The 20,891-nt window shown below is 34.2% G+C and overlaps 3 protein-coding genes across 4 annotated transcripts; 1 reads left to right on the top strand and 2 right to left on the bottom strand.

Annotated features, from left to right (window-relative positions):
- The first annotated feature begins 2,214 nt into the window (after positions 1 to 2,214).
- LOC143554470 (elongation factor Ts, mitochondrial-like) lies at positions 2,215 to 5,755 on the top strand. Of its 2 annotated transcripts, XM_077044217.1 has the most exons (9): positions 2,215 to 2,237; positions 2,483 to 2,705; positions 2,796 to 2,968; positions 3,054 to 3,140; positions 4,266 to 4,440; positions 4,538 to 4,722; positions 5,127 to 5,252; positions 5,328 to 5,416; positions 5,502 to 5,755. In XM_077044217.1, the coding sequence occupies exons 2-9, from the start codon at positions 2,492 to 2,494 to the stop codon at positions 5,536 to 5,538; spliced, it is 1,086 nt and encodes a 361-aa protein (XP_076900332.1). In that variant the 5' UTR covers positions 2,215 to 2,237; positions 2,483 to 2,491; the 3' UTR covers positions 5,539 to 5,755. The 2 variants fall into 2 exon arrangements, with proteins under 2 accessions (XP_076900332.1, XP_076900331.1); XM_077044216.1 differs by lacking the exon at positions 2,215 to 2,237 and having other exon boundaries at positions 2,477 to 2,705.
- Positions 5,756 to 7,537: 1,782 nt separating this feature from the next.
- Positions 7,538 to 9,042, bottom strand: LOC143554459 (DNA-directed RNA polymerases II, IV and V subunit 12). The gene is made up of 3 exons (XM_077044203.1): positions 8,973 to 9,042; positions 8,755 to 8,847; positions 7,538 to 7,735 (listed from the first exon to the last, which is right to left on the bottom strand). Exons 1-3 carry the CDS (start codon positions 9,010 to 9,012, stop codon positions 7,713 to 7,715), a joined length of 156 nt encoding a protein of 51 aa, XP_076900318.1. The 5' UTR covers positions 9,013 to 9,042; the 3' UTR covers positions 7,538 to 7,712.
- A 2,940-nt stretch (positions 9,043 to 11,982) lies between these two features.
- LOC143554477 (uncharacterized) lies at positions 11,983 to 19,864 on the bottom strand. The gene is made up of 9 exons (XM_077044223.1): positions 19,803 to 19,864; positions 19,269 to 19,352; positions 17,582 to 17,831; positions 17,233 to 17,356; positions 16,813 to 17,159; positions 14,997 to 16,677; positions 14,584 to 14,834; positions 12,641 to 12,728; positions 11,983 to 12,284 (listed from the first exon to the last, which is right to left on the bottom strand). Exons 1-8 carry the CDS (start codon positions 19,862 to 19,864, stop codon positions 12,657 to 12,659), a joined length of 2,871 nt encoding a protein of 956 aa, XP_076900338.1. The 3' UTR covers positions 11,983 to 12,284; positions 12,641 to 12,656.
- Between the last annotated feature and the right edge of the window lie 1,027 nt (positions 19,865 to 20,891).

Raw genomic sequence — 20,891 nt, 5'->3', positions numbered from 1 at the left:
ACAATATGAATTGAAAATTACACAAATTCTTTCTTGCTTTTATGTTGTAGGTTTAATTTCCGGTTAAAAGGGTTATAAGCAGTTACTCGATCAGTTATCATTAATATGTTGTAAACAAGAAAATCATAAGTAGGATCTCCTTTAGCAACAACTCAGTTCTTTATAGTGTTGAGGATTGGATGGCTCAACTTGATGCTGATGCACACATACATAGAGGGTTGATAGCCAAGTTGCTACTCATAAAAAAGTTGTTGCGGATAGCCCAGTTCCGATCAGTTCATCACAATTACTAGTGACAGCAGCATATTTGTTGCTTATCATAATTGCTACCCATGGACCAATTGTTGTTACTTCAGTTACCCCTTGTCATTATTTCTCATGCAACTTTCAATCATCCATGCAAGTTCCAAGAAACTTTCAATGGTTTTGTCAATGTGGTAATAAAAAGGAATTCTTGAGTAATTATACCCAATTAAATATTCATCTCAAGAAGATATCAAGTTATAATATCATCATTAAACTTGATAAACATTCGTATATATGTGATTTCTACCGTCTTAAAGAGAAGATCGTTGTGAAAGGTGGCCACTACCTATTTTAGAGGGCATACATATTATTGTATAAGGTGATAACTTATGAGAAGTAAATAAATGACGACTACCTTAATGGTAAGATTGTACATGGTTAATATCTACCGTGCTAACAGAGTAGATTATTTATAAGGGGGAAGATTAATACCAAAGTGTATGTTCTAAACGTACATATGAAGCTTTTCACCCGACTTCGGAATGTGTTCATGTTGACTTGACAACTCCAAGAAATTTTTAACATGTTACTAAGGCCATGAGTAATGATTAATGTCTTATAAAGTGATCAAAGTCATTTTCGTCACATAGTGCCAACTCAACATAGCTTATTTTAGGCAAAAAGATGTTTAATGGTTAATGTTTCTTCCCTCGTTACCCAATTATTTTTTTTATTTTTCCTTTTTTTATTTTTTATTATTCAAATATTTTTAAATAAATATAAAAGATAAAAAAAAATTGATGTCACATTCATTGACATTTACACATAAAATATTTCATTAACATTTTTTAAAAAAGCACATAAATAATAATAATAAAAATCTTGAAAATATTAAAAAACTAATCATATTCAGTTGTCCATCTCATGTGGCCATAAACTCTACCATGAGTTCAATCGCACTTTTGAGTGTCTCGTCAATCTCATGCGAATCCAAAGACGTACCATCATCACTAGTCGTCGTTGATGACGATAAATAATATTCTTCCATTTTTTAGCACTATGAGAGAAATTTTTAAGATGAATTGCTGTAATTTTGAGAAGTGTGAATTGATTTTTGATGTAATTTATATAAAACAAAAAGAAGTTTAAAAAAATAATAACTTTTAGTGTTCACAACAGTCACTGTGCTAATATTCATTTATTGGTCAAATATTTGGTCAATTAAGCGTTGTTACAATAACGCCATGGAATGATAAAGCCGTATAGCGACATAAGGGTTGTGTGTTTGGCATTTTGTGGTCTCACATATCAGAATTAAACTCTCATTACTGGTGGCCTAAGCTTGATTTTTCTTAGCTTGAGAAGACAAGAAGTGACTCAACATTAGCGTTGAGAGTGCTTCGCACTTGAACGTCTTATAATAATGATTAAATAATGTTAAAAATTAGTTAAACAAATTTAAATAAAGGAAAATATGCTATTGCCTCACTTAATTAAATACAAAGGGTGAATAAGGGAAACATGTGCAACCCCTTTTCCACATGAACGACATGGGCCACGAAACGACCCATTTACAAAAAGCCGTAGTAGTGTTAAGGAAATTCCAAGCCTATTTGGCAGTGGAACGACACCCCACTACAGACGCACTTAGGAAAAAAGAATTTACTAACCTTATAAACTCTCAACCTTCTTCGTCGAGTAAGGGACTTATCAGTTTAACTCGAAACTTAAAAGTTAAGAGAAGAAAGTAAGAAATAAAGTTATTAAACGTTATCCAACTCCAAATTCAGATTTTCATAATTGTGCTTAAGCTTACTTATTAATTAAACAACGACTAATCAATTATACTAAAGCCCAGTCCCAAGCCCAGTTAGCCCACATGAGGCCCATCAAGCCCCCAAAATCTCTAATCACTTGACGCACATACTTTCTCCGGCCACCGGCACACCTCTCTTAAACCTCCTTCCTTAATTCTCATCTCCGATCTCCAGGTATTATTATTATTATTATAATATAATTCTCTCATTTTATAACAACATATCATATATGTTAATTTGTTCGTATTAGATCTTATCAGCCACGTGCTCTTTAGGTTGTTAACTTGTAGAATATCATTTCAAAAAACTAAGTGCTACATACTCTCATGTTTCTGCTAATTAGGTTTATCATGTTATTTGTAATGAAACATTTATATATCATTTCTCTATTATTGAGTACTGTAAATCGTGATATGCAGTTTTACAAAATGATGCTTTCCAGAGGGGCAAAACGGTCAATTGAGACTCTATGTAGGCGAGTGAGTGTCCCTATACATTCCGAATACGGTTACTCTACACGAACGTATTCAAGTGAGGTTTCGCCTTCGGATCATATGAGTCTGATTAAGAAGTTAAGAGAAAGAACTAGTGCTCCTATTAAACAAGTCAAGTCTGCTCTTATCGACTGCAACTGGAATTTAGGTAAAAAAAAATAAAATAAAAATATTGTTTTATTTATTTTATCTCGGTTTTTATTTTTTTATGAATATATAATGATGATTATGTTAACAGAGGATGCTCAAAAGGAACTGAGGAAAAGAGGAGTGGCACTTGCATCGAAAAAGGCGTCTCGAGCCGCAGCCGAGGGTTTACTTGCGTTGTCACAGAATGATAAAAAGGCGGTTGTTATTGAGCTTAACTGTGAAACCGATTTTGTTGCAAGAAATGAAATATTTCAGTACCTGGTCAGTCTTATTAAACTGTTTTTTTTTAATAAATGTCTTTGGATGCGTGTTTTGGAAGTGATTATGTAAATGATTGTCTTTGCAGGCTTCGTCTTTGGCCAAATTGGCACTGTCTACTGAAGCTTCAGAACAAGTGACCGGTCCGTTCTCTATTGGACTTCAAGGTTTAGAGGTAAGAGATTTGACTTGCCGTTCAGATTTGATCATCATGTGATCAAATTTTTTTGATCTTTTTAGTTTGAATATATTGTGTTTGCCCTTTATTTACATGAAATCCATCCGAATGTTGTTTAAATTTAGTTGGCTTGAGTTCGAGACAATAGAGATATTTATGTATTATTGATCGTCAGTATGCCTTAATAATGCAATATATGTAAAATACATCTAAATCTAACTTTGTACTCTCTCTATCTCATGAGATTGAAACATTTGAAGTTTTGAACATTAATTTAGTGGACAACAATAGCATAAAACAATCAAATTATAGTAACAGACAAATAAATTACTGGATGTTTGAAATTTGCCTAGAGGAAATGTTATTTTCATGGGACAATTCAAGATGAAAATTGTTGCAACTTTCATTGAATCATCGGATGGAAAGGCATGTGATGTACATTAATCCTAGTTCTATACCCTGATTTGTTTTCTGACTTTCCTTAGTTCATGGTTTGCTTACAAGCTCATAAGTTGCTTTAGTTATGCTAGGTTATAAAGTTTAGCACTTATCTAGAATTCTGAGTAAAGTTAAAGCAGCTTCTTAAATTTCTTATTTCCATTGAACTTAATAAGGGAATGCCGATGAATGAGTGGTTTTTCTTTTACAAAATTAGATTTTTAATAATATGGTGAAATGTTTTGCATGGATTTATGATATTTAAAAGCAGATAATAGAATCAATAAGGAAACAACATTAGCTTTGTGTTTAAAGTATCAAGTTCACAACTTTATGAGTTGTTTTTGAGTTATTGAGCATATGCTGGGACTTAGGAGTTGAGATTTTGGTGTTAGGCTCCATGCATATTATGAGATATTGGGGATGATAATGTATGCCGGTCTCATTAAGTATATGTAATTATGTCAGGTGGTGTTATTTGGCTCGTTGATCTTAGCCTCTTGGCTACTTGTTTCAGCATAGTTTATTTATGATTCCATCTCAAGGCTTTGTTTTTTTATTGCATACGAGTTCATATGAATTGAGCCAAAGCTCAAGCGTATACACATCTCAGAGGCTTTTAGTTCCTGTTAGTTTTAAGTGATTGGGCTATAAAACTTATGGTTAATGGCACATCATGTGCAGAATTTGAAGATCAATTTTGACCATCCTAAGTTAAGTGGAGAAACAACAGTTCAGAATGCAATTACAGAAGTGGCTGCAATGATGGGTGAGAATGTGAAACTTAGAAGGGGTTTTGCAGTGCCACTTTCTAATACTGGTGTGATATCTACATATCTTCATACTTGTCCTCATCCTGGTAAAGATTATCATTTTTAAATATTGAATTAATGAAGGCTTTTCAAGAAACTCAGCAAATCACTAAAAATTAAATCTTGATGTTATTATTATTCTAGGGTTGGGACGTATTGCTGGAATTTTGTCACTTGAAGTTGAGGATGAAAATGCTCCACTGGATGCTGTTAAACGTGTCGGTTCAGAATTGGCAATGCATGTGGTGGCTGCAAAGCCTTTATTTCTAACAAAAGAACATGTTTCTTCTGATGCGGTTCAGAATGAACGTGAAATTCTCAAATCTCAGGTGAAATTTCTTCAAACTTGCTGTACTTCTGATTTTGAATTATTAAAATAATCATAATATTATTAATGGTAATAGAACAGGCTATCTAAGATAGTGTCTGAATGCGTCGAAGTGTAGTGGTTAAACTGTAACTGTTAAAAGAGTAAAATAGTAAAGGATCAAAGTGTAACTTTAAAAAAAGGGTAAAATAGTAATCTTATGATTTTATCTTACTTGGGGACCATTTATGAATGTAAATTAGGTGGTTGACTGGTTGGGGACTAAATCTGTAACTTTGTAACTTTTAAACTTTAGGGACGAAATCCAAATTTTGGACCAAACCACAGGAACCATCCGTGTATTTTACTATTATTGTTATTATTATATTTGCATCTAAATGTTTGATTATTATTTTATTTTACCAGGCTGAAAGTTCGGGTAGGCCCCAAGCGGCAATAGAGAAGATGGTTGAAGGTCGGTTAAGGAAGTATTTTGAGGAAGTTGTTTTAATGGAGCAAAAGTTTATTGTAAACGACACTATCAATGTGAAGGTATGTTATCTGGCGTTTATATATTAAAACTAAAATTAATGTGATTGAATTTTTATAATATTCAATCTCTTGCAGACATTGTTGAGTGAACTATCCAAGGAAGTGGGAACCCCAGTGAAAATTGGGAACTTTTTAAGAATGGAAGTTGGAGAAGGATTTCAGAGGTAAATAAATGAAGTGAAACTTTTTAATCCTTAAATGGTAATTATTTCTTATTTTCATTATCTAATTTGCTACGTGCATGTGCAGGGCCGATGCACCTGAAGCTTTTGCTGAAGCAGCATGATGATCTGTGATATCATTTACCATATGTTTGTCGTTTAATTATATAATGTGCATGTACATTTGGCACGGATATTTATTTCTAGGTTTAGAAATCAATATTGTTTTTTGAGATTTCTAGTGTATGAATTGTAACAAGGTTTTGATAAACCTTAACACTTGTCATAAATTTTGTTTTAAATTAATTTGTAGTATCCAGAATAAGCTCTCTACATGTCTACATGATGTTAGTGTAGAGAATTAAAGGCTTGTCTAGACATTGTTGTTAACCGGGTTGCCAAATAACCATTCTCCGGTTTTTATTGGAACTCGGATGGGTTAAAGAAGAGCCCAACTGAGTATGCGAGGCCGCCTGACCCGCAAAATCATTTGGTTTATGAATTCTCCTGTGTCTTAAAAAAGAAACTTGGAATTTCTTGATAAAATTAAATTTTGTGACGCATTCGTTTATCAAAATAATCATTTTTTGTTTTGTTAATTTTGTGATGCCTTTGATACTAATTGTTCTGTTAATATGATTATCAAAGTGCTTTTAGCAAATCTAGGGCTAGTGGTATAAGGTGTATATGGTGTTCAGTTAAGGGGTCCATTCTTAATACGACCCGAACCTGACAAGATAAAATATAGGTTTGGGTCGGCTGACACGACCTGTTAAAAAGTGGGTTGACCCATTAGCATGTTTAAGAATTTTAGAGTAGTTAATATTTTAATTCTAGAGATTCGAGTTATTAAATTTTAAAGTTAAATACTTAGATTTTTAATTTACATATATCTATTCATTTTTAATTTTTTTTTTAAATTACTTTTATCTGCTCTTAGTTTCCAACCTTTTTATTTTATTAGTACTAACTCTAACGGTCTATTCTTTAATTATTTATTATTTTATTTGTTTGCTCTTATCTTTAGCTAAATATGTAAACCCAAATTTGTTAATTGAGATAGAGATATATATACACAAAAACAATTAGATATTTCATAAATAACTAAATGTTGTTTTCCTATGAAAAATAGTATTTAATTGTTAAAATTGTTACTAAAATCACTAGGTATTACTCATATTCATAAATAAACATAAAATGGTTGATCCGATACACGACACAAATTCAAATGGGTCAACATGACACAAATATACGGGTTGGATTAGAGTTAAAGAATCTCAACCTGTCAACGCGATACGATTGGCACCCCTACGTGTTCTCATAAATTGGTAAGGTGTAAAACTAGAAGTAGGGATTAAAGGTATGAGTATCAACACAATATATTGGTATGATACCTGCTTTTGTACCGCTTGTGTGTGTGTGTAATTTTTCAAATCTCCAATGGTCATGGTACTAATACTGGTACTAGTACGAATAACAAATTAGTTGAATCGGTCTAGGTTCCGGTACCAGTACCAGTATGCAACGGCTGACGGGTACCAAATTGGCTATATTGGTACGGGTACCGTTATTACTAATATCACAAGCAAAACCAAAATTAAAACCAATAAAACTTAATACCAAAATAAAATATCAAATTCATTCGTAATCAAGTAACATAATATCAGAATATACTAAATCTCCCATAAAACTTATAAAAATGATTGTACAAAATAAGCCAAAACAACAAAAATGTTAAGATATTCGTTAAATCTTCACCAATCACCTTTCCATTTCCCCCCTCTCCTTTTCTTTGTTTATTGTATCATCAACAGAAATCTCGATGAAGTCTCATTGTTTTATGATTTAAAAAGTTGGTTGGACCCATTTTATTAGATATCAATACGGATATTTCCCAATAAACTTCAACGTATTCCTAACAGATACAAAATACCAACATACCGATATTGATATCCTTGTTTGTACTGAAAACCTAAATTTTTGGTACCGATATCCATACCGAATACATGGGGTACAGCTTTCAGTAAAAAAATCTCATCCCTCGTTTTAAAAGAAAGTTAATATGATTTTGATTTTATAAAGCAAAATGTTTGAGCAAATGAAACAATGTTGCGTAATTGGTAATCGTCGAATTTCAGTGCTATACCTTATAACTTCTGTCTGTTAACATAGGATCTTCAAACATTTCAAACAGACAAGTTTGATTATTCACAATTAAATATCCAAATTTCACACTTATTACAAGACAATCCAATCATAACTGATGATGCCAATGTGAGCTTCACTTGCAGCGTGTTCTTCAACGGGCTTCATACTGCACAACTGCAGCAGATAATCAAGGAATTAAGAATACTTTTGGCATGTGATAGATAAAAAGATGATGCAAACTACATAGATTTAGAATCATACAAGAGGCTGGTAAATACAAAATATTGTGCCTATAACAAATCCAGCAAACACCAAATTCTTGTGCTTGTAAAGACAGTAACAAATTTTCATAAATGAAGTTAAAAATTAAGGATCACCGAGTTGTAACCAACTTTAAGCCAATGGCAATTTAAATTCTAACTGGCTATGTGTCTGTGTCTGTGTCTGTGTCTGTGTCTGTGACTGTGAATTAAGTAAAACTATATAGTAGGTATCTAGTGAATGAGTTCATCTATTTAGTTCTCCTAAGTGATAAAAAATACAAGTGGAAGAGCATATATGTGTACACTTATGAGGGATACAAACAACAATTATTCACTTCTTTCTAACAAACAAGGTCTCATTTTCAAAAGTAATGCATTTTGTGTCATTAAACCACACTTTTTTTTGGTTAACCGTAAGAACCTGTTACCAGTTACCTCACGACATTCCACCAATGCCATGTTAGCCAATGGAACCAGGTAAGACTAGGGTGGTTCATAAAACTATCAGTTCTAGGCTCGTTGGTAAATGTGCACCCGGCCAAGTTAAGCTGGTTCACTGGCTCGCTCATTAGCTGGCTCGTTGACAAAATTAAATTAAAGCCCAAACTTAAATATGTTGTTTATACAACCCAAATTTTAATACATTAAATATATGTTGTTTATAAATTCTGCATTAGGCATACGTTTAAAATACCATTTTTTCTGTTTCATAATTCATATATATCAATATGTGTAAGAAAGTACAAAATTTAAAAACTTATAAACAAACGTGCTAGCTCGAGCTTTTACAAGCCAAGCAATTAAACATTTCAGCTCGCTAAGATAGACGAGCTAGCTCAAGCTTTTACAAGCGGGCTGTGAGGCTGGCCAAAATTTAAAGCTACTTAACCAAAATTACCCATTAAAAAAAAAGATTTGAAAGATAATTACTTCGGCGAGTTCGCTTCTTGTAGAGAATACGGTAACCGCACTCTCGGCATTGAATCACATCACCAACCTTCAAAGTATTCTCATGACCACAATCTACATCACACACACATGTATATGTATATAAACTCAAGTAATTACAGACAGACAGTGAAAGAAATCAAGAATATCAAAATACACAAACATAAAGAGTAATTAAAAAAAATAAAAAAGAAACAGACCTCCACAAATGTAAGTAACTGGTTCTGGTGCTGGATCCATTGGTTACTGCAAATTACAAAATAAAACAGGGGATTCTTTTATTACACATGTATGTATGTATGTATGTACGTATGTATACCAACATAGTTTCAACATTTAGGTATTTTTGTTACCTGCGGTGATGGTGATAGCGAGCCCTAGGGTTTGATTGATTAATGGAAGATTAAATTCCTTTGGGACAAATATTATTATATATATATAGAGAGAGACAAGAAGTAATGAAGACCCTTAAGTTTCATAGGGTTTGCAAGTTCAACCCTGACTAAATTTGTAACTGGTCAAATATGAAATTACTTATTTGATCACAACTATTTACTCTTTTGATTAGGGGTGCATATGGATCGGTTTGGATCCAACTCACAGCAATAACCGATATAACGGTTAATAGATAACCATAACTGATCCATTATATCGGTTTTCAGTTAATCACGTTTGAAGGTTATAGCAAGTCGATTAACCATAAGCCATAACAAAAACAATGTAAATGGTTCTAAAAGTTAGATATCAAATATTACAAAAAAAAAAAAAGACAACATAACATAACCCAACAAATTATATAATCCATAATATTAAGGGTTATGTTATAATAAAAAGTATTGGTTTTGTCAAAAGGATAAAAAAACAGTATTGTCCATTGATTTTATACTTTGATGGTTGAGATTAGTTTAGGAGGATAACACATTTGTTTATTTTCTCTCTCCACATGCAAGACACATGACAATTGTCTCGTCGTTTCAAAACGTCCTTAACTTTTTATTCGACATTTTTAACAAAAAAGAAATTACTATAATAACAAGCGTTTTGTTATTTTTAATATGAGTAACGTATTGTTATATAAAAATTTTAAAAAAAGTTAGTGGGTTTTTTTTACAAATTGTGTTATATAATTGTATTTTCTTCATTGTGTTTTTTATAGTGTTTTCAATGTTGAAAAGTACAATTGATTGACCGTGACCGCTTTTCCAGCGACTTTCCCATTGACTTTTCCGATGACTTTTTCCAATGAACTTTTCCAGCCAACAATTCCTGTGACTTTTCTTGCGACTTTCCGGCCAAATTTCCGGTGACTTCCTCTACGATGTAAACGCTACTAGACTTTCAATCGTGAGTCAAAAACTGTGTTTCCTTTTCTTTCCACCAAGCTAATATATCAAAATTGGTCAATTCCTCGAGACCCATAACAGAAAAGAAATATGTTATGCTATACCTACTGAACTCGCTATTTGAAATGTTACCTCGAACACGTTTACTATTTATTGTCGTGTCTTAAATTTTGAATAAAACTACTCAACGGGTTTCCCGGCCTACTAGAACCCGCACCCGTGGATGACACGGATTCATGTATAGGTGTCGTGGAACCATATTTTGACAAGTATACATCAAACATATTTTGAAAGGTCCGATTAAAATCTTTTATTACATTTTTTTTTGCAAAGGGATCATAATATCACAAAACCAAATCATTAGTTGTGTTTTGAATTAATAATTCAACAGCATTAACATTTAGGCACGGGTTTATCGATTTTATCAAAGCTCGTCTTTATATTAGATAAGGAATCCCAAACACCCCCCTTAAACTTGCCTTACTTGTCACACATTAGATACCGGTCACCACACCAAGTACTAAGCTACCCGTTGGCCAATAATTTTGAATATATAACTAATTCTCGGGCAAAAACTATTTTTCAGGTTTAAACAGTCTATGATGAATTAAGATTTTTATTTTAGGAAACGTTTTCATCGGTTTTTTTGTTCCATAATTTTCCAAATGCTAAAACGATCATTTAGTTTGTCTACAACATATGTACAATTGTATATCCAGGGTGTACAATCTAGCTATGCATACAAGGAAGTGCAGCATTCGTTTACTGATATAAGAGTTAAATGGCGCAATGGGTGAGCGTCTGACTTGGAAAGAAGGCTGCGTGTTCAATTCACGCCGGGTACATATTTGTTGTCAAATCTATGGTTTTTTTGGATGGAATTATTTTTACAATTTAAAATAACTCCTATAAAGAGATTTGGGTTAGATTTGAACCACCAGACAGAAGTCACCACACCATAAAATTCACTTTCCAACTTATTTTTCCACCAAACAGGCGGGTAAGTAATATTGAGCTGAAGATAGGCTCGTAATGGGTAGGAACTCGGTCTGTCTCAATGCTTAGCCTGGCTCGGCTAGATAGGAACTCAGCTCGGTTAATGCTGACAGTGATAGGTAAGGCTTGGTTAATATCGATCAGTTGATAACTCATTAAGTAGGATCTAAAACTAAAACCAAAATCAAACATATAATAACTTTATCAGGTATGATGGAGTCTCGAGTCGGCTCTTTAGCTTTACCAATGCAACTTGAACTCAGGTTTTGCATACCTCAACCATAGACGATATTATGTTGATACCAAGAACATAAGAATACCAGTAAACTTTGCTAGAATCTTTTAGTTTTCTTTATGCAATCTTTGTCTTATGCCTTATAACAAGATATACTCATCAAAATTTCTCAGCACAATTTTATTACTGACCTACAACAATCGAGCATTTACGTTTAAATTTCATGAGATTTCCAATAAGAAATCATCGGTCAATCCACATTAAGTTTAGACTAAACGAGTAAAACCGAATGGAACAACCTAAGCTGAAACATGTAAAATGAAAAGAAAGTCTTAAACGTAAAACTATATTCTTAAAGCTTTAATCATATCAAATAACTTTATTAAAAAATTAGAATATTGTTGTAATATATAACTTTTTAACAAAATTGACGTGCTGACAATTAACACAATATTAAATTATTACTGAAAATAACTCTTTTTCACCCATAAATAAAAAAAACTACCATTACTTAACCTACCCATTGATCGTTGATCAAAATATCAGGGACTAGACTGTAGACAACCACCAGAACTCGGTCTCAAAACTAGTCCCTCAAACGGACCGAACAATAGGTATATAGAAATGAACAACCATTGGTACAATTTCCATATGAAGTTGGACTGGGAGATGATTCAAACTTCAAATGTATGTCTAGCATCTTAACAATGTCATTCCTACATACAAAATATAAAAGACTCCATATCTTTCTGTAAATTCCTATCGCGTTTTTAAACACTTTATTATAAACTACTATAAGCAACAAGGAACACAAGTTTGAAATAGATAGAAGTGCAATGTAGACCATTTAACTTCTTTTTATAGGGGTCTAGGTACATACTCCAAGAAAAAGGCAACACTTGAACTTCTTGTAACACGACCAGAGATGTTTGGCTGCACTGCAAATATGCATATAAAATGAATGCTAAACTGATAAGATACCAAAATAAGAAAAAGGGAAAACAAAATATCTAGAAGGGAAAACGGTCACAATGGCTGAAAGTCACCAGAAAGTGTTTTTGAGATACGAAGTATAATTTTATTGACAAAATTAAATAATTAGTCTGTTACTAATATAATATACATTATAAATTTATAATCGTATTTGACACACCAACTATTTATAAATAATTTGTAGAATAATCCGTTTTTTACCCTTTACTCAACCATACCATTTTGTCACCTCTAATCTCGTGGTTTGGGGGGGGGGGGGGGGGGTCCTGAAGTTGTGAAATGGATATATAATAAAAATTACCAGATTAATGGCAGTTTCAGTTCTGGCCATGGCTTTTGCTGAGAGAGTGTTGTGCCATGTGCTTTCGACCCGAAATTTGACGATCATCCTGCAAAAATTCATGCCAGGTTACCAGTCCAATCAACAGGTAGAGGTATGAATAATTAGCACTTTGTTTTTACACAACTAACATATTTGCAAAAATACATCCAACTACCAACTATACTTCCATTTCTCAAGAACACGAAAATCAGAAATTCACCAATTAACTAAGTATATTTTAGATACATACTTAACACATTAATTAAGAACAATGTTTAGATCATCCCAGACCCGAACAAAGAAATACTTGTTGAAGCCAAACCGCCCATTTGCCAAACCTTTAAAGTAAAGGAAAATTGGATTTTAATAATCTAAACTATTAACTATTGGCCACTAATAATCCCAACTAACAATGTGGCCAGTAATAATCCCAATTTACAGTTTCATTACCCATAACAATCTCAGTCTAACAGTGTTGATTCCATTGGTTATTTCTTTTGAGTGAATGTTAAAATGACAATATTTCCCTTTACATTATATAAATAATAAATAATCACTTTTTATAACTAAATAAGAATATTGACACAATAAACAGCCCCAAATCCACTCATTGGATCTCCTCATCGAAAAGACTGCAAAACAAAACCGCCGACCGCAGTCGGCCGGCCAGCTGCACCAACACCGGCCACCCACCTGCAACAACACCAGGACTACCAGCCGCTGGGAGGAGAGAAAGGTGACGTCATAGATGTGTTTGCCGGAAAAAAATTATAGATGACAGTGGAAATCGCCGGTAGATATGAGAAAATACATTTTTAACTTCAATTCCAGTTTTAATTTCAGATTGATACATTTTTTAATCTAAATCAGAAAAATAAACTACTCAATTTGTCTCCAATTTGTGATTTAATTAACGAATTGAGAGAATGGATTATGTGGAAATCTTTATGTATGTTGTAGTGCTGTTGTTGATGAAGAAGTAGTACACTGGGGGCGCACCGTGGAGTTGTTGCAGGTTTCAGGTGGCGGTGGCCAGTTTTGGTGCAGATGGATGGCCGACGGCGTTCCGATGAGGAGATCCGGTGGGTGGATTTCAGGCTATTTATTGTAATCTTTATTGATTTTTAGTTATCAAAAGTGATCCCAAAATATATTCAATTTCTTATTTTTGTTTATAATTATTTAATGTAAAGGGTAATTCGGTCATTATCACATTCACTTAAAAGAAATAACTAACGGAGTTAACACTATTAGACTGAGATTGTTATAGGTGTAACGAAACTGAAAGTTGGGATTATTAACAATTTACCATTCATATTGTTAGTTGGGATTATTATTGGCCAATAGTTAATAGTTTGGATGATTAAAATCCAATTTTCCTAAATTAAAACACTACACTGAAAAATAGCAAGTAAACTAAACTTCATATATAAACAAGCTAAAATTATCATCTTTATAAATAAACGAAGACATCTATCAATACACAAGTACGGGAGGGATCTACACATAACACTAAATATTGTGAGAACACGTAAAACAAAATGAATCCTTCATTTTCCAGTTTTAAAAATGTTAAAATAAAAGAAAATGATAGAAATCCAATGTCTATCGTCTATCCTGAAATAGAAAAAAAAATGAACTAGTATCGTTTATGTATATAACCTACACAAGTGTAGATAAATTGTTAAAAAAAATTAAAAGCATATACAAAAAAATAGTTTGATGCTTTTTTATGTACATAAAGATACAAACAAATATGTATGTAAGAAGTAGAATTTAAAAAAAATAATAATATAACATTTATTTAAAAATTACACGATCTAAATTTGTTCTTTTTGTTCTTGCAATAATTTAGTGTTCTGTAATGAACTTCAACCTACACAAGTATAATATTTATAAAAATGAGGCTAAAATTGGCACACCTTGTACAACGAAGCAGCAGATTCAGATTCAACTGTCTGATTTGGGTCAAGCGTTTGGAAGCCATCCAAAGCATCTAAGGTCAGTTGCCATCCACAAAGGGCTAAAGCACCAGCACTGGAACTTGAACTGATACTTTTGGTAACACCAGCTGCAGCAACATTCCCATTGACCCAAGGACAGAAGAAATTATGATGCTTAATTGGATCAAACTCCACAGCTTCTTCAAAGTTGCTTTCTCCATTTGGAGGGCCTAAACAAAAATACCACTAACATTTAAACCATTTAACAGTAACAAAGTTGTCTTAAAGAACAGTTGACAGCTGGCAAAGTGCATATTTAATATACGTGCAGTTGGATAAAGAGCATACAGATGTGTATATGTGCGTGGAAAATAAAGACAAAGTGAACCTACCTATCCCATTGGCAACCGCATAACTTGTGAATCCGCCTTCATCAGTTGGGGAAGACTTTCCACCCTGTGTCACCTCATCCTTTGATGCTTCAATCCCAGAACACAAAACCGCATTACAAGAAAGAGACGGGTGTGCACTCTGCTCATGCCCTAAAACATTCATATTACTAGTCTTCTCACCACTTTCAACCGATTCCGCCTTAGTTGACCCAACAATCTTTGACCCGCTATCTGCTCTTCCAACAGACCTTGACATCAGATCTTGATCCATTTCTTCGGGCACAAAATCACCCATCACTCCAGGATCCATAGCAAATTCCCCATTTTGCCCTTGGTTTTCTGTAACTTCAGCCACCGGCTCCATATCCCCAACAACACTCTCGGTCCTATGAACCGAGCCTTCAACACCATGGATTTCTGCTTCATGGCTAGCCCCCATTCCAACACTCCCGCCATTAATCGCAAGGCTTGGACCACCATCCCGCCGGTGCTCGGTGGCGGTATCTGTATTCAATACTTCCTCGTCATTCGTGCTGCTAAGCCCGATCTCACCCGGGGCCCGAACCGAAGCGGGACAGATACTCTGTTGGGCTTGATTACTCAAATTCAAATCTGACGGGTCGTTTAAATCAGGACTTTTAAAAGCTGAAGTAGAAGGATCATTAATATCAACATCATCAAAATCTCCAGGACGATTTTCAACACTTTCCATTGAATCATTATCATCAACATGATAAACCATATCCATTGCAATAACAGAAGAAGCCCGCGTGGAATCGATAGCAGATGTATGAAAGTGAACATCTTGTTCAATATCAAAATATAAGGTTTGGCTAGGGCCCGCACCGGATGAGTCTCGTCTATGCGATTCAAAAACATGAGACTCACGCTCACACACACGTTTAGAAGGACCAGATGACTGTTTACTGTCATTGACTTCATCACCATCACGGTCAATGACAATCCCTTCAACACTATCTGCTTGTTGCATTGTGACATGTGGCGGCCTATCGACAGTGCTCCCACCTTCGTCTAGATTTCTTTTGCGGGTACTAGGACCTCGGGATTCATAAGATGCTGCCCGATCACCAACCTCGCTACTGGTGGGCTGCCCAATAATAAGATCTTTCCCGATGTTTACATCTTCATATTGCTCAGGTACCACGGTTTTCTGCGTAGTTCCACCAGAAAACCCACCACCCATTGTAAGATCTAAGTCAACTCCAATATTTGACATTGACTTTCCTTCCCCTGTGGTTGCTGCTTCATCAAGGTCATTTTGATCTTTTTCCATTGGGTCAGTGGCAACCCATCCATTAATTCCACTAGCTGCACTTACTCCACGGGTCAAAGCCATCTTTTTGCTTGTTTCAGGAACATCATTAATATTAGCAGCAAAGCGAGCAGGACGATTGACAGTCAAAAAGTCCAGGATTCTGACAGTGGCCCCACATAAGCTACATTCGAGCAAAGGCGATCTAGCTCTCAATTGTTCATTCTTATCAGGACCCTTTTTGGATAATGTTTTTTTGATAGGAAGTCGGTCTTCTGGTGGTGCAAAATCGGTAATGGGACTGTAAGAACATCCGTTTCTTGCCGATTGAGCAGAATGTTCTTCACAGTCTTGAACATTTCTAACCCATGTCGGCTCCCATCCACATAGGCTTATCAATTTCTGAGCCTACACACAGATGATTATCGATCAGTAAAACAAAAATAAAGCTCACAAATGATGATAATTTACCAGAGGTCACAACTTCAACCCATTTACTTAGTAATCAGTTTATCTAGGTAGTAAGTGAGGCATGCAACTTACACGTGAATATAAGAATAACACCTCTTCTTTGGTATTATCTGAACCAGATGCTATGTCTGCTTTAAAACACGATTCCCCTGTGACAAAAGCATGCGGTTGAACCAAAAAGCGGTCAATTTCAGAACCTCTAGAGACCCTCATCTGGTCAACTGTAGAAGCAGCCACAATTGGTAGGTAGAGAAATTGGAACAATCCATCAAAACGGTCCTTATAACCACCAATCAAGGCTGATGGTGGAGTTGGAGGAAACTGAACTAAGCTTTCAGCACAGCTGTTTCCTCTCCATGGGCAAATCACTTTGTGTCCTTCATCAAGCTGATTGCTAAATTCTTCTCCAACATTATCACCTGCTAACAGCATATGATATACGAATTATGAAAAACAGGATACAAAATTATGATAAATTGTAGCAAATTTGACCTTTTGTAGGAGTCCATGAATCTGGTGCAACGTATTTGAGGGTAGCACAACAAGACTCACATTCAATTTTATCAACATCAACATTTACCCAACCTCTTCTTGCACAGGCAAGTGAACTAGCGGCCTGCATGAGAGATAAAACTACAATAAAGCATCTAATGGAATTCAAGCATAAACTTTAAAACTTAAAGTGGTAATACAAGATATAATCATATAAAAAGGTAATGCATGTTGAATGCTTGAACATATTACAAAATGTATAAAAACAGGTCATTTGATCTATAAAAAGTTCCAGCAATGCATGTTGAACACATGGACATGTTAAGTAGATTAATAATATACGTCAAACCTTAGGCTTTCCAAACCAATTTGCAGGCTTAAATGTAGACAGTCTCCTCAAAAGATCACCCCTCTCCCATGGTCTACAAGAAGGCTGAGACGAGCCCAAAGCTGAACCACCAACACTCGCACTCAATGAAATCCACATGGGCTGTGAGCCAATTCGAGACACAGAACCTACTTTGGATCCTTGGCCATGACCCAACCAATCTGCACTGCCAGCATTAGTGGCAACAGCAGGCGATGATGCCCCTGCAGAACTGATAAAAATTTTGATATATTAAAAAATGTTTCCATTTCATAGCATTCACAAGTTAACTAAGCAAACTTCATAACGATTCTTTAATTTTGGAACCCACGCTTTAAATATTCAAACTAATGCAACAATTAAGACATCCCTCAATTCAACAGGTTACAGTATCCAGTTCCAACTAAAGCTACACAAGATAAAACTGATAAACAGATTGAAACAATTTAAACTCTAAATTACAAGAATGCACTATTCCACCGATTTTTGCATAGTCATAGCATGCACAGTTAAGTAGCAAAGTCCATAACGATTTTCTAATTTCAGAAATCGCGCTTTAAATATTCAAACTGATACACTATGCAGTTCATGCAAAAAAATATCAGATATCGGTCAAAGGACCGATATTTGAGATATAGATTATCACGGTGGGATGTCGATAATTTTAATATCAAGCAAAATTTATAAATATATAGTCATTTAAACACTAACAATTCAGTATACTCTCCTACCATTAAAAAATTAACCTTTAGCAAAACACTAACAATTGTAGCAAGTAGGAATTGATTAAGACTAAAAACACTAACATTAAACACTAAAATTTGACAATTAACACTTAAAAAACTGATATCGGGGGAAAATCAGTGATATAACGGTCAAATATCGCCGATATTATCGGTACCGATATTTTTAATGATATTCTGCTCCAGGTCCGAAACCGCTATAGCACCGATACCGAGTGCAATAAAAATATCCCCAAATTCAATGGAATACAGTATCTAGTTCCAACTGAAGCTACACAAGGTAAAACTGACAGACAAAATGAAACAATTTTAACTCCGAATTACAAGAATGCACAATACCACCGATTAACTAGCAAACTTCATTCATAATGATTCTCTAATTTCAGAATCCCCGCTTTAAATAATTCGAGCCGATGCAACAATTAATACATACCTAAATTCAATATATATTACAGTATGCCAGTATCCAGTTCCAACTGAAGCTACACAAGGTAAAATTGATAAACAAAATGAAACAATTTTAACTCAGAATTACAATAACTCACAATTCGACTGACTTTTGCATATTCATAGCATTTACAGGTTAACTAGCAAAGTCCATAACGATTCTCTAAGTTCGGAATTCGCGCTTTAAACATTCAAACTCGTGCGGCAATCAAAATATCCCTAAATTCAATGAATTACAGCACACACAAGGTAAAACTGATAAACAAACAGAAACGATTTTAACTCGAGAATGCACAAAGTACAAATCCACCGACTTTTGGCCTAAAATGAAACAATAAAGGGTACAGCCTAGGGTTTAGTTCGTGATTCAGTAATTGAGCGATTCAGGTTGAATTGAATAACTTGAGATTGAATAAAGACCGATTAGGATATGAATTAAGAGGTATAGAGTATGATTAGAGAATTAGGGTTAGGTATACCTTGCAGCTGGAGTGGGTGGACGAGAGGATGAATTGCGGAAGAGTAATAGCTCATTTTTAATTTTGATTTTGGTTACTGTGAGACTGATAATGATTTTATTTTTTTCTTTTTATTTTTAAGAATGTTACGTTATGATTGGATGGTCGAAGATCAGTTTGCGGTCGACCCCGGTTTGAAATCCCTAGACTGTTTCTCCTGAACGGTATAGCCCTTGGTTCTCGGGTTCTTCCCACGTCTTCAAAGAAACCTTCTCTCCTGATGTCACTTAAATTTGTTTACATATTGGTTATTCGTTTATGATTATTCAATTTTACTCGTCACTTGAAAAACATATTTTGACGCTTGATGAAAATTACAGGTGGATTCTCATGGTTTTAGAACTGGATCATGAGATTTTTGTCTTGAGATGATTTTTTATAAGTATATGTACGTTTACAAATAGACATGTTAGTATTTTTACTGGTTAAAATAATTATAAGAAAGTTAAATATGTTTTTCATTTAAAATGGCTATTTACATGTTTTCTTCTATACCTTTTAGGCCATGTATTATGATTTATGGCATATGTGGGTGGGTGTGAGCACATGCATGCCATGTAAGTGTCAAGGAACTGGAACATGTCACACCCCGGGGGGAAAGGTGTGAGAAGGCTAGCGAGCATGAGCCCATGCTATGTAGACGTCAGTCATATAACTCCATCTCATTCTACAGCCATATTTCACTTTTGTCCCATCATAAAACATCATTTTGAATTTGAAATGTGAAATTTTCACTCTCTACATGCCACATACATGATGAACTCACATCTCATATTTCACAACTCTCATAACGCATAGCTGACAAATGACTGTCCTCACCTAAATTCACAATAGATTTCGGACAAATCTTTCATATATATAATATATACATTGGATTGTAACGATATAATTGTAACTTATTCTATCAAATAATTAGGAACTAAATGTCTAAAATGCTCTTGAATTAACTTAATTAAACAAAAGATATCATGTATTTAATATGAGTTGGTTACATATATATATTTTTTTGTAGTGTTTAGTACAAAATGATACCAATTATATAGTTCAATGACTTATTTGAAATGATTTTATGCTATGATGTGTACTTGTACATTTGGTATATAAGATCTTGCTTCCAATCACATGATGCCTCACATGTCCAAAAGTCTAGACATGTTCATATTGACAGATATACACCAATACAAGACTCCTTAAGTTTTAAGAGTCTACATTAGCATGACTTAAAAGCCAAATACTTTTAAGTCTTTAAGAAGGAAGGTTTGGGCTTGCATTAGAGGTTTGCTTAATCTGTTGCTGTTTGGTCCTACTTCTACACTACAATGTATGTTAAAGTTGAACATTAAACTTCTTTTTTCTTACTCAAAAGTAAGAAAAAAGGTCAAAAAACATGTTACATGTCCACAGTTTTGAAACCATTAAAGTCCATATCAGCTTTAAATGTGTTGTTCCCCCCCTATATTCACATTCTATATATGTATCCCTTTACTTAATTTTTCTCTCATCTCTGGTTTAGGCTGATTCAAAAATTGAGAGCATTTTATGTACAAAATAGCGGTGAGGTCGGCACATTCTTCAACCTGAAAA

Source organism: Bidens hawaiensis, unplaced genomic scaffold (genome assembly GCF_021521415.1).
Source record: "Bidens hawaiensis isolate Kalapana, Puna unplaced genomic scaffold, B.hawaiensis_p1.1 tig00017684_1, whole genome shotgun sequence".
Classification (NCBI taxonomy): domain Eukaryota; kingdom Viridiplantae; phylum Streptophyta; class Magnoliopsida; order Asterales; family Asteraceae; genus Bidens; species Bidens hawaiensis.
The sequence above is the reverse complement of the archived record's forward strand: the minus strand, read 5'-3'. Positions and strand labels throughout refer to the sequence as shown.